The sequence below is a fragment of the Salmo salar genome, chromosome 16, assembly GCF_965601325.2.
Source record: "Salmo salar chromosome 16, fSalSal1, whole genome shotgun sequence".
Classification (NCBI taxonomy): Eukaryota; Metazoa; Chordata; class Actinopteri; order Salmoniformes; family Salmonidae; genus Salmo; species Salmo salar.
In genome coordinates this window covers 72,004,338-72,018,306 of record NC_138306.1, presented here as the reverse complement: position 1 = coordinate 72,018,306, position 13,969 = coordinate 72,004,338, and the positions used below count along the sequence as shown (strand labels likewise).

At 44.6% G+C, this 13,969-nt stretch overlaps 1 protein-coding gene across 1 annotated transcript in view; it reads right to left on the bottom strand.

Annotated features, from left to right (window-relative positions):
* LOC106574562 (sodium channel protein type 2 subunit alpha) overlaps nucleotides 1-13,452 on the bottom strand; it is a 44,000-nt gene extending 30,548 nt beyond the window's left edge. Inside the window, exons 1-6 of the mRNA XM_014150539.3 lie at nucleotides 13,168-13,452; nucleotides 8,400-8,716; nucleotides 6,873-6,991; nucleotides 5,667-5,756; nucleotides 4,955-5,083; nucleotides 1,693-1,784 (exon numbers count right to left, since the gene is read on the bottom strand). Coding sequence (XP_014006014.3) covers nucleotides 1,693-1,784; nucleotides 4,955-5,083; nucleotides 5,667-5,756; nucleotides 6,873-6,991; nucleotides 8,400-8,663 — 694 coding nt within the window. The 5' untranslated portion in view covers nucleotides 8,664-8,716; nucleotides 13,168-13,452. The remainder of the gene's footprint in view (nucleotides 1-1,692; nucleotides 1,785-4,954; nucleotides 5,084-5,666; nucleotides 5,757-6,872; nucleotides 6,992-8,399; nucleotides 8,717-13,167) is intronic.
* Nucleotides 13,453-13,969: the final 517 nt, after the last annotated feature.

Genomic DNA, 13,969 nt, shown 5'->3' with positions numbered 1-13,969 from the left:
CCAGTACTACCTGTTCACTCATGACTGCACTGACAGGCACGACTACAATACCATCATTAAGTTTGCAGATGACACAACAGTGGTAGGCCTGATAACCGACAATGACGAGACAGCCTATAGGGAGGAGGTCAGAGACCTGGCTGTGTGGTGCCAGTACAACAACCTCTCCCTCAACGTGATCAAGACAAAGGAGATGATTGTGGACTACAGGAAAAGGAGGACCGAGCACGTCCCCATTCTCATCGACGGGCTGTATTGGAGCAGGTTGAGAGATTCTAGTTCCTTGGTGTCCACATCACCAACAAACTAACATGGTCCAAGCACACCAAGACAGCCATGAAGAGGACACGACAAAACCTATTCCCACTCAGGAGACTGAAAAGATTTGGCATGGGTCCTCAGATCCTCAAAAGGTTCTACAGCTGCACCATTGAGAGCATCCTGATGGGTTGCATCACTGCCTGGTATGGAAACTGCTCAGCCTCCGACCGCAAGGCACTACAGAGGGTAGTGCGTACGGCCCAGTACATCACTGGGGCTAAGCTTCCTGACATCCAGGACCTCTATACCAGGTGGTATCAGAGGAAGGCCCCCAAAATTGTCAAAGACTCCAGCCACCCTAGTCATAGACTGTTCTCTCTGCTACCGCACGGCAATCGGTACCAGAGCGCCAAGTCTCGGTCCAAGAGGCTTCTTAACAGCTTCTACCCCCAAGCCATAAGACTCCTGAACATCTAATCAAATGGCTACCCAGACTATTTGCATTGTCCCCCCCCCCCTTTTACGCTGCTGCTACTCTCTGTTATCATCTATGCATAGTGACTTTAATAACTCTACCTACATGTACATATTACCTCAATTACCTCGACTAACCGCTGCCCCCGCACATTGACTCTGTACCAGTACCCCCTGTGTATAGCCTCGCTATTGTTATTTTACTGCTGCTTATAATTATTTCTTACTTTTATTTCTTATTTTTTTTTTCTTTTTCTTTAAACTGCATTGTTGGTTAAGGGCTTGAAAGTAAGCATTTCACTGTAAGGTGTTGTATTCGGCGCATGTGACAAATAAAATTAGATTTGATGTGATTTGAAAGTGGGCTGATGTAGGTTGAGGTTAGAGACCCCCACTAATCATGGGGCCAATGATGTGATTGGTTCGTTCATGAAACCGAGAGATGACAACTTTGTGAGAGTGTGTGTCATGGCATTGCCTAGCATCACTCTAGTACAACCCTATTCAACAACCACCATACACAGTGAACAAGACATACATGCAACCTAGAACAAGGACAGAGGGGTAACCCTAGACACAAATGCTCACCACACAAATTAGCTTTTGCAATGTCTCATGCATAAAAAGACAAACAAATCATAAATATTCTACCTAGTTTCACCAAAGGGCAAGATAACAAAAGAAAGAGAATTACAGGAAGAAAGTGAAAGTAACGTAATGTGTCTAAAAGCGTGGAATCTTTTCCATCTCGATGGAGTGGGCCTGGATTCCTGCTTTTACTGGCCTGTGGAAAGGCAGCGTGACAGAGGTAACAACGCTAGGCTAAGCTAACATGAGATGAGCAGTACCTCTATCTCAGATGGAGTGAATTAGCCATTAGCTGTTAGCTTATAGCCTTGTTGCTAGCATTTAAGCATTTAACATTTAACCTTTGACCTCTGACCTGGGCTCTCTCACCTGGGATGACTGATATAGTTTTGAGGGCTCGGAGAACCCTGAAGGTTCTGAGGGCCGAGACATTACCCAGGTCCACAAACTCTGTCACATATCTGTAAGGGAAGGCAGCAGGGGGGAGGTTTGGGGGAGGGAGGAGGAGCGAGGGAAGGAAGGGGGAAGTCACACACACGCACAGGACACACACCATGACAACACAAGGGGGTTGGGGTTTGGGGGGGGGGGGGGGGGGGGGGGTCGGCAAACGTCACAAACAAAAGACATCTTGGCTGACGGGTGAGTGAGCAGGCATAGGTTCTTACCTGGGATTACCGAGATAGTTTTCAAAGCTCGCAATACTCTGAAAGTGCGCAGAGCTGAAACATTGCCTAGGTTTACAAACTCTGTTACATACCTGCAGGATTAAATGCACAGTTAAAAATCAGCGTTGTACCCTGACATACTTGCAAATGCACACACAAACGTACAGACGCAGGTACACACATACGCGCATATGAATACACGTCAAGCACACACTTTCACAGTGGAATTAATTAGATCAAATGCACTACACCATAAACATAGGAGTACATTAGATATCATACATACCGTATATACGTTTTTGAGAAAGATTATTTGAAAAATAAAATTGTATTTTGTAAATGTAGTTAATGGTTTCTTTTCATTTTGAAGCGAGATTAAAATGGAATGGATTAATGGCTATTTGTTAATGTAAAAATAGAAATGTAATGAATTAAGGCTGCACCATTAGATTTGGGGTGGGGTCGCGAGAACAAAATAAACGGGCCCCCCCCCCAGAAAATCTGGCCAAAAAAATGGGGTCCCCACTGAAAAAGTTTGAATGCCACTGGTCTAGAGGGTTGAGTGAAGAGCACTGCTCTGACCTCTGTGTCCTGACAGACCTCTGTGTCCTGACAGACCTCTGTGTCCTGACAGACCTCTGTGTCCTGACAGACCTCTGTGTCCTGACAGACCTCTGTGTTCTGACAGACCTCTGTGTCCTGACAGACCTCTGTGTCCTGACAGACCTCTGTGGCCTGACAGACCTCTGTGTCCTGACAGACCTCTGTGGCCTGACAGACCTCTGTGGCCTGACAGACCTCTGTGGCCTGACAGACCTCTGTGTCCACACTTTTCAAACCAGTCCTTCCAGTTACATGGCAGAATCAGAATATACACAGAGTGTAGAAACATTAAGGACACCTGCTCTTTCCATGACATAGACTGAACAGGTGAATCCAGGTGAAAGCTATGATCCCTTATTGATGTCACTTATTAAATCCACTTCAATCAGCGTAGATGAAGGGGAGGAGACTGGTTAATGAAAGATTTTTAAGCCTTGAGACAATTGAGACATGAATTTTTGTATTTGTGCCGTTCAGGGGGTGAATGGGCAAAACAAAAGATTTTGAACGGGGTGTGGTAGTAGGTGCCAGGCACACCGGTTTGTGTCAAGAACTACAATGTTGCTGGGTTTTTCACGCCCAACATGGCCCAGCATTTTGAGCATGGGGTGGGGGTGGGGGGGGAGCAACTGAAGGTGTTCATAATGTTTGGTATAGTCAGTGTATATTGATATTTGGATTAGTGACATGAGTAGCAGTTTTGTAGTGGAGTGTTATATTAATTATACTTTTTAAAATAAAATCTACGCTGGTTAGGAGGAATACATACATTGGTCCTATACTCAAACATGCTTGTTGTTGATACGGTCAGCAATGCTAGATAATATCCTATTCTATTAATCCTAGCTGGAAATATAAGTCATCGATACAGTTGAAGACGGAAGTTTACATGCACCTTGGCCAAATACATTTAAACTCCGTTTTTCACAATTCCTGACATTTAATCCTAGTAAAAATTCCCTATGTTAGGTCAGTTAGGATCATCCCTTATTTTAAGAATGTGAAGTGTAAGAATAATAGTAGAGAGAATGATTTATTTCAGGTTTTATTTCTTTCATCACATTCCCAGAGGGTCAAAAGTTTAGTATTTGGTAGCATTGCCTTTAAATTGTTTAACTTGGGTCAAACGTTTCGGGGAGCCTTCCACAAGCTTCCCACAATAAGTTGTGTGAATTTATGCCCATTCCTTCTGACAGAGCTGGTGTAACTGCGTCAGGTTTGTAGGCCTCCTTGCTTGCACATGCTTTTTCAGTTCTGCCCACAAATTCTCTATAGGATTGAGGTCAGGGCTTTGTGATGGCCACTCCTATACCTTGATTTTGTTGTCCTTAAGCCATTTTGCCACAACTTTGGAAGTATGCTTGGGGTCATTATCCATTTGGAAGACCCATTTGTGACCAAGCTTTAACTTCCTGACTGATGTCTTGAGATGTTGCTTTTTCCTCCAAACATAACGATGGTCATTATGGCCAAACAGCTCTATTTTTCTTTCATCAGACCAGAGGACATTTCTCCAAAAAGTATGATCTTTGTCCCCATGTGCAGTTGCAAACCATAGTCTGGCTTTTTTTATGGCGGTTTTGGAGCAGTGGCTTCTTCCTTGCTGAGCGGCCTTTCAGGTTATGTCAATATAGGACTCGTTTTACTGTGGATATAAATACTTTTGTACCTGTTTCCTCCAGCATCTTCACAAGGTCCTTTGCTGTTGTTCTGGGGTTGATTTGCACTTTTCGCACCAAAGTACGTTCATCTCTGGGAGACAGAACGCGTCTCCTTCCTGAGCGGTATGACGGCTGCATGGTCCCATGGTGTTTATACTTGTGTAATACTGTTTGTACAGATGAACATGGTACCTTCAGGCATTTGGAAATTGCTCCCAAGGATGAACCAGACTTGTGGAGGTCAACAATTTGTTTTCTGAGGTCTTGGCTGATTTCTTTTGATTTTCCCATGATGGCAAGCAAAGAGGCACTGAGCTGGAAGGTAGGCCTTGAAATAGATCCACAGGTACACCTCCAATTGACTCAAATGATGTCAATTAGCCTATCAGAAGCTTCTAAAGCCATGACATCATTTTCTGGAATTTTCCAAGCTGTTTAAGCCACAGTCAACTTAGTGTATGTAAACTTCTGACCCACTGGAATTGTGATACAGTGAATTATAAGTGAAATAATCTGTCTGTAAACAATTGTTGGAAAAATTACTTGTGTCATGCACAAAACAAATGTCCTAACCGTCTTGCCAAAACTATAGTTTGTTAACAACAAATTTGTGTAGTGGTTGAAAAACAAGTTTTAATGACTCTAACCTAAGTGTATATAAACTTCCGACTTCAACTGTACATCTGTGGTAATACTTACGCCATGGAGATTACCATGAAGTCCAACCAGTTCCATGGATCCCTGAGGAAGGTGAACTTCCCCACACAGAACCCCCTCGCCAAGATTTTAATGAGAGACTCGAATGTGTAAATTCCTGTGAATGTGTACCTGATCAAACCAAGACAGAAAGGCATTATGATGGTTGCTATGGAAGTCAACAACAACAGCCCTATTCAATCAAAATCTTATACCTGTTTTCTGGGGCTAGACCAAAACAACACAATTTCTCCTGTGCCAGTGTAGGCTCTGTTCCAATTTTGCTAGCAAGAAAACAATTGTAAGTCTTATGCTAGTGTGGATATCAGTGGAGGCTGCGGAGGGGAGAACGGCTCATAATAATGGCTGGAACGGCGCAAATGGAATGGCATCAAAGCTTGTGTTTGATGTATTTGATACAATTCCACCTATTCCTCTCCATTCCTCCCCAATTAAGGTGCCACCAACCTCCTGTGGTGGATACTAGAGCATAGCCAATGTTTGAATTGTCCTGCTAATTCATTTCTTTTGGTTTCTCACAGTAAAAATGTCTGAGATTACTTGAGGCCAAACGCAATTACGCATTCTCACACTGGAAACAGAATTGTATCTTTGTCTTACCAAGGAAGCTATAAAAACTGGTGTCAATTGAATTAGTGTAACAGCCAATAATAAGTAACCTACAGGAATTAAATCTAGAATATAAGTTACTTACTCAACATTCTTGGCCCAGTCCGGGGGGTTGCTCAGAGTCATAAAAGCACAGTTGGTCAGAATGGTGAACATGATCAACATGCTGAACATCGTACAGAGACACAAGTCAAGGAAAGAACCCAACACGTTCAGAGACACATGAAAAGCAATGTCACATCAAGGCTAACTAACAATGAGGACTAGTCCCCGAGTGTTCCGTGACCATAGGCCATAGGCTATCCGTTTTGTTACCAAAGCCCCATATACTACCCACCACTGCGACCTGTATGCTCTCGTTGGCTGGCCCTCGCTTCATATTTGTCGCCAGACCCACTGGCTCCAGGTCATCAATAAGTCTTTGCTAGGTAAAGCCCCACCTTATCTCAGCTCACTGGTCACCATAGCAGCACCCACCCGTAGGACATGCTCCAGCAGGTATATTTCACTGGTCACCCCCAAAGCCAATTCCTCCTTCGGCCGCCTTTCCTTCCAGTTCTCTGCTGCCAATGACTAGAACGAACTGCAAAAATCACTGAAGCTGGAGACTCATATCTCCCTCACTAGCTTTAAGCAACAGCTGTCAGAGCAGCTCATAGATCGCTGCATCTGTACATAGCCCATCTGTAAATATACCATCCAACTACCTCATCCCCATACTGTTATTTATTTTATTTATTTTGCTCCTTTGCACCCCAGTATCTCTACTTGCACACTCATCTTCTGCACATGTATCACTCCAGTGTTTAATTGCTATATTGTAATTATTTAGCCACTATGGCCTATTCGTTGCCTTACCTCCCTTATCCTACCTCATTTGCACACACTGTATATATACTTTTTCTATTGTATTATTGACTGTATGTTTATTATTCCATGTGTAACTCTGTGTTGTTGTTTGTGTCGCACTGCTTTGCTTTATCTTGGCCAGGTCGCAGTTGTAAATGAGAACTTGTTCTCAACTAGCCTACCTGGTTAAATAAAGGTGAAATAAAAAAATTAAAAATAACCCGGAAAAACTCCATGCCCTATACAGCCTAGAAATATCGACCCAGAGTTTTTCTTGGTCAGGTCACATGGTCACGAACCACTCAGGGAATCCACTACCATAACATATTTTCAAAGTCAACATACAATTTAGTCACATTTCTCTCACATATATGCTCTATATGACACCAAACTAGGCCATAAGTATATCAAACTAAACCTTGATATAGATGTGAAAGGATATGAGTGTACTAAAACTGCAATTGCTATTCTCCGTAGAGGACTGAAGGGGCTTAGGATGTAACAGGCAGGAGTGGCGTTGAAACGGAATATTGCCTTGCCGTGATTCAACACTATAAATGTCTATAAGAGACAGAGAGAGAGAGAGAGAGAGAGAGAGAGAGAGAGAGAGAGAGAACATCTTCGACTGACTATGGAACTAAGACTACAAGAAGTGACTGTGGCTGTGAAACACACCCATCCCAGCTGTACACACCACCACAGCACCAAGGCAAGGCCAAGACATTGTCATCCACTGTTGATGGTGTGCTGCGGCTGTACTGTGGTCCTGTTACTATTGGTGTTGTTCCTTCAGTCTGGCACGCTCAAACCCCAGAGGACAGGTGTGTGTGTGTGTGTGTGTGTGTGTGTGTGTGTGTGTGTGTGTGTGTGTGTGTGTGTGTGTGTGTGTGTGTGTGTGTGTGTGTGTGTGTGTTTTCTGTCTAAGTGTGTTTGTGTGTGTGTGTTTCTGTCTAAGTGTGTTTGTGTGTTTCCGTCTATGTGGGTGTGTACATTGTGTCTGGATGACTACATGGATGACTACATCAAAGACTCAGCTGGGGCCACAGTTTAGCTCAGTTCCTGTCACTTGTGCGTTGGCTGCTAGTTAGCCTTGGCACCATCTGAGGAGGATCCTAGAGTGTTGGCTGCTAGTTAGCCTTGGCACCATTTGAGGAGGATCCTAGAGTGTTGGCTGCTAGTTAGCCTTGGCACCATCTGAGGAGGATCCTAGAGTGTGTCTGCTAGTTAGCCTTGGCACCATCTGAGGAGGATCCTAGAGTGTTGGCTGCTAGTTAGCCTTGGCACCATCTGAGGAGGATCCTAGAGTGTTGGCTGCTAGTTAGCCTTGGCACCATTTGAGGAGGATCCTAGAGTGTTGGCTGCTAGTTAGCCTTGGCACCATCTGAGGAGGATCCTAGAGTGTTGGCTGCTAGTTAGCCTTGGCACCATCTGAGGAGGATCCTAGAGTGTTGGCTGCTAGTTAGCCTTGGCACCATTTGAGGAGGATCCTAGAGTGTTGGCTGCTAGTTAGCCTTAGCAACATCTGAGGAGGACCCTAGAGTGTGTTGACATGAACTGAGTGCTCAGAAACAGTGTCTCAAATGTAATTTGGCCTGTTTTTGTTATTCTTTGAAGATGCATCACTGAGTGCACCAGTTAATACATAAATGACACAACATGGCACATGAAGGCAGCATGAGGACATGGCACCATGTTGCTGCTTTGGAGCACAGTATGCTAGCTTTGTTTAAAATGCAGAACATTCTGTGAACTCCTATGTGTCACTATTGGCCATTAGGGGCTAACGTGATTGCCAATGAGTCTTGCAATGTCTTGTGAATGTATCATAATACTTTTGGATTGAAAAATAGACCAAACCTTAAAGGTTGTGGGTGGGGTTTAGCCTGAGTCCCATAAACCATGAAATAGGAGTTGGCAAGACAGCACAAACAGATCTGGAATTTAGGCTAGGTGTGGGTGTGTCCAGTACCTTCTGATTGGAATAGAAGGGGTCCAGGTCCTCCAGAGGGGTGGAGACAAAGCCTTGGGGGACGTCCCCGTAGATGAAGGGGAGGGACTTCCCTGCCTCCAGGTCGCTGTTGGGCTTGGGCTCATTGTCGTCATTGCTGTCGCTACGGTCAACGCGGGGTTTCCGGGCCTCCTCCTCGGCGATGCGCCTTTCGATGGCGGCAAGCGAGTCGGGACAGAAGCGGCAGAAGCTGTCAGGTCCGGGCGGTACAAGCAGCTGTGCCATCTTGTCATGGTGCTCCTTCACAGGGAAGCTTGGGGCTCCGCCAGGACAGGGGGCTGGGGAGAGAGGGAGGGAGATCAGGAAGACCCAGCTACAACATTTAGCCTACAGCACATGTTGTGCATGACAAGTGGCCTGGGATACATCCAGTACTCTACTGTATGTTTAGACAAATACTCTCCCCTCCCCCTACGTAGAACTGAAACAGCATGAATGGCAATATAATCTTAATTTCCCATGACTTCTACTGTAACTTACTGTACTGCAGCACCATGTTCAGATATACCATTACGTCATCATACACAGAGACCTGGTTTATTTCTCTCTCTGATGGACGATCAAAGAGACTTAGTGTAGCATCCTTAATCCTAGAATCTTTCCTCTTAAAGACATCAACGTGGTAAGCGCATTACAGGGTAATGTGCACACAGCTCATACATGTAGATATATCTACTGTTGAGAGTGAAACCCTGGATGACTGTCAACCACACACACACACACACACACACACACACACACACACACACACACACACACACACACACACACCACACACACACACACACGCACACACACACGCACAGCAAAAAGGAGGGGAGACATTAGAGAGGGTTTGCACGGTTCCTCTGCCCGCACTGAACTTTGGGTAGTCTTTCTTTCGAGACGCCCAGGGGGTCATAGGTGGGGATGAGGGAGAGGCGAGAGGGCTGAGGCTGGTGACAGCCGAAGAGGGACCTAAACTGATGCAGAGGGACACAGACAGCCTTGGCCGAGGCCAACCAAACTGGACATCAGAGGCCTGTTTCAGCCGAATACAAAATTGAAATACCCCTTTTATTTGTATGAAACAATACACACTCTTTCTTTGCTGAGAAGGGAAGTGGTCACCAAGTTAATTGAGATGTCGGTGACCACAGAGATTTTTTTTAAGCTTATTCAAATGTAATTCTATGTAGGTGAATTTCAATATGTCACACTCAAGGTCCTAAACGATATCTTAACCGCCATCGATAAGAAACAATACTGTGCAGCTGTAATCATTGACCTGGCCAAGGCTTTCGACTCTGTCAATCACCACATCCTCATCGGCAGACTCAATAGTCTTGATTTCTCAAATGATTGCCTCGCCTGGTTCACCAACTACTTTTCTTATAGAGTTCAGTGTGTCAAATCGGAGGGCCTGTTGTCCGGGCCTCTGGCAGTCTCTATGGGGGTGCCATAGGGTTCAATTTTTGGGCCGACTCTTTTCTCTGTATACATCAATGATGTCGCTCTTGCTGCTGGTGAGTCTCTGATCCACCCCGCGCGCCCTCGCCGGCCCCGGACCTGGCCCCTCCGCGGCCGCCTCCCCCCCGGGCCCCACGCCATCAGCTAGCTGCTCCCCGCGCGCCGCACCGCCGCCCGTCCGCTCCTCCGGACGGTTCGACGAATATGTGGACAACTACAAATACCTAAGTGTCTGGTTAGACTGTAAACTCTCCTTCCAGACTCACATCAAACATCTCCAATCCAAAGTTAAATCTAGAATTGGCTTCCTATTTTGCAACAAAGCATCTTTCACTCATGCTGCCAAACATACCCTCGTAAATCTGACCATCCTACCGATCCTCGACTTCGGTGATGTCATTTACAAAATAGCCTCTAATACCCTACTCAATAAATTGGATGCAGTCTATCACAGTGCCATCCGTTTTGTCACCAAAGCCCCATATACTACTCACCACTGCGACCTGTACGCTCTCGTTGGCTGGCCCTCGCTTCATACTCGTCCCCAAACCCACTGGCTCCAGGTCATCTACAAGACCCTGCTAGGTAAAGTTCCCCCTTATCTCAGTTCGCTGGTCACCATAGCAGCACCCACTTGTAGCACGCGCTCCAGCAGGTATATCTCTCTGGTCACCCCCAAAGCCAATTCCTCCTTCGGCCGCCTCTCCTTCCAGTTCTCTGCTGCCAATGACTGGAACGAACTACAAAAATCTCTAAAACTGGAAACACTTATCTCCCTCACTAGCTTTAAGCACCAGCTGTCAGAGAAGCTCACAGATTACTGCACCTGTACATAGCCCATCTATAATTTAGCCCAAACAACTACCTCTTCCCCTACTGTATTTATTTATTTATTTTGCTCCTTTGCACCCCATTATTTCTATTTCTACTTTGCACTTTCTTCCACTGCAAATCTACCATTCCAGTGTTTTACTTGCTATATTGTATTTACTTCACCACCATGGCCTTTTTTGCCTTTACCTCCCTTATCTCACCTCATTTGCTCACTTTGTATATAGACTTATTTTTCTACTATATTACTGACTGTATGATTGTTTTACTCCATGTGTAACTCTGTGTTGTTGTATGTGTCAAACGGCTTTGCTTTATCTTGGCCAGGTCGCAATTGTAAATGAGAACTTGTTCTCAACTTGCCTACCTGGTTAAATAAAGGTGAAATAAATAAATAACTAATTAAAAATGTCCCCAGGGTTGTCACTGCCACTGTGGTTGATTTAAAAACAGCCAACTGCTGTGGATAGATCACACTCATTGTGGATACATCTGTGATGGAAATAAACACTCATTTTCTCTCTCACCATGGCCTGATTCTCAATCAACATCAATCAACGCCCACACACACCGTCCTCTCCCCCATTTATCTTTTTTTCCCCCTCTCTCCAAAGGCCTACCCTGTTTCCTCCAGAGGCCCAGGGAGAAATACAAACAAGCACTCCCCTAAAACCCAAGTGGGGCCTTAGAACAAAGCCTGTACCTTTAAGACAACACATATTCAGAGGCCAGTGAGGGCAGTGGGGCCTTCCTGTCAGGGGTCAGGGGGCAGGGAATAGGACTGTGTTCCCCCACCGGCTCCTCTCTCATCACATCTTTGGCACTGTGGTCAGTCTTTACCATTTAATATTTCGGAAACAATGGAGGAGCTGCAGTTCTGTCGCCTAGCAACCCTATACTGTCTGACATATGAGGCGACTACTGACACATGGCACATCCAACACAGTGTCACAGCACCCAGCATACACTTCCATGGGGCTCCGAGGCCAGCCGAGGAGGGATCTCATTCGCATTCATCAGGTTAACGCCATTTGGTTTCTGATTGCCGTGCGAGCAACTGACATCGAAGCAGGTGTTTTCAGAGTTGATTGGTGTTTCTACAGACTATAAATAACAATTTAAGTAACTATCTACTAACCCTAACCCTTATCCTAACCCTAAACTTAACCGTTACCCTTATCCTAGCACTAACCCGTACCCTATAACCCTTATTCTAAACCTAACCCTAACTGTAACCTTAGCAACCAGTTGCTTATCAACAGAGAGTTTGACCATCGTTCTAGCATCTACAGATGGACTGTCAGGACTATCTAAATAAAGTGTGACTCGAAATCACCTTTGTTCTAATCCACGGCATGGAATAGGCGTATAAATGAGGAATTACAGTAACCTCATATATCCTACGGTTCTTTGTACTGTAGACAATATCTGTGTCACTGTGTGCTGGCTAGCTTTTCCCATAGGGAGCTTCATAAACACATCAGCTTGTGTCCTAAAGACAGCCTGGGGATCCACTGCTCCGATGTGTGAGTTAGTTGACAGCACGTCACCTAAGAGCCCTATGAAAGGTTTGCTAGACCCTATGCTAGTACACAGTCCCCCAACTGAGCCGGTCTCTGAAGGCGCGTTTTGCCTGGAGTCTAACAACACCGCAGACACTGATTATTTCTATACTCTGAAGATGAATGAAATGGTATCTCCAGTTCTAGCATACATCTGTAGCTATACTGTCTGGTATGTTAAGGGGTTTTGAATGGACATTACATTTCCGAAGCCATTTAAAATCAAAAGGTAGTCTTGGGTGGACGCCATTCATTCTAAGAATGTTTAAAATGTCGACCTCCACATTTAAAAAGGTTGTTTTGATATTATGATGTCTGTCTGTGATTGGGATAAAGACGCTTTGGGAATATCATACTCGGCCTGTGATCAATATCACAGCAAGAATGTTGTCAGATCTGTTCAACGTCACACGAATCCCTCGAGACTTTATGTAGGCTGTTATCAACACACAAGTATGTACTCAAGACATACATTAAAGCAATACATACTGTTATTATATCAATACATTAAATGTGACATATGAATAGTAGTAACCGTTCATATTAGTACTTATTGCTGCGTAGCCTCATTTTCTCTGAACGCGTCTGCTGTCCATGGTGCTGAAACGCGAATCAACACAGAAAACACCAATTTGGGGCTCATACACCAAACGACAGACAGAAACCAAATGGTAAGCTGCTAACATAGACACAGGTATGTTGTCATCATGAAACGCATAGCCAAACACATGAAGGTGTGAAACAAGTTAGGAATTGATTGATGGCTAATAAATCCGTCTAGACAAGTGCAGTGGTTTGCTTTTAAATACATTATGTAGCCTTATCACGAACAATAAGCACAGGCAACAGGTATAATCTGAAAGAGAAGGTGAGGCTAGTAGCCATACCTTAATTGTCGTGGATTCAAAACCAGCAGGGGAGGCGGCAGCTGTCGCCATATTGACGTATCCGTATATTTCCTCGAATTTTCGGTTTCTCATTCGTAACATCTCCGCCCTACCACCACCATCTGACACGCACATAAGTCTCCAAAAACCGAGGCACTCAGATCATAGTTGGAACGGGCGAGGAACATTAAGTAACAAGAGTGGCTATCTCTCTCAATCACCACAATCCCTGAAAACACAGCGACGTGAGTGAGTGACAAAGGTTCCCAAGCGCGCGTCAGCCACCCAACTGAATGGGTGTGAATGGATCTCTGGGCGTGCCCTTACCCCGTTGTTTATTCCTTGTAATGGATCCACTATGGATGCTGTTAGCTGAAATATGGATAAACATTTGTATTTTGCCACTACATTCTCTAAGTAGCAGTGTTTCATCTATGGCCATGAGAATATCTTATGTCCATGACACTAGAGTCATCTAAGAAGCAGTGGTGCCATCTATTTTTCCATTATCGAGACATGACCGCAAATGACTCAAGCTACTTGAACAATATCGATTGGAAATATGATCGTGATCAACGTTTGCTCAATGCGTTCGTGTGTTTGAGTAACACACGTTTAGAGACCACAAAATCCCTGCCAATTTTGATAAATGCATTGCAAGAAATGTATATGTCAATTGAAGGAAAAATTGTTAAATTGATATGTATTACAACAAATTGAATGATCTAATTGCGACACCCATGTATAAAAAAAGTAAAGCCATAATTTAGAGATTATAAGAAAGAAGCATAGTATAGTAGCC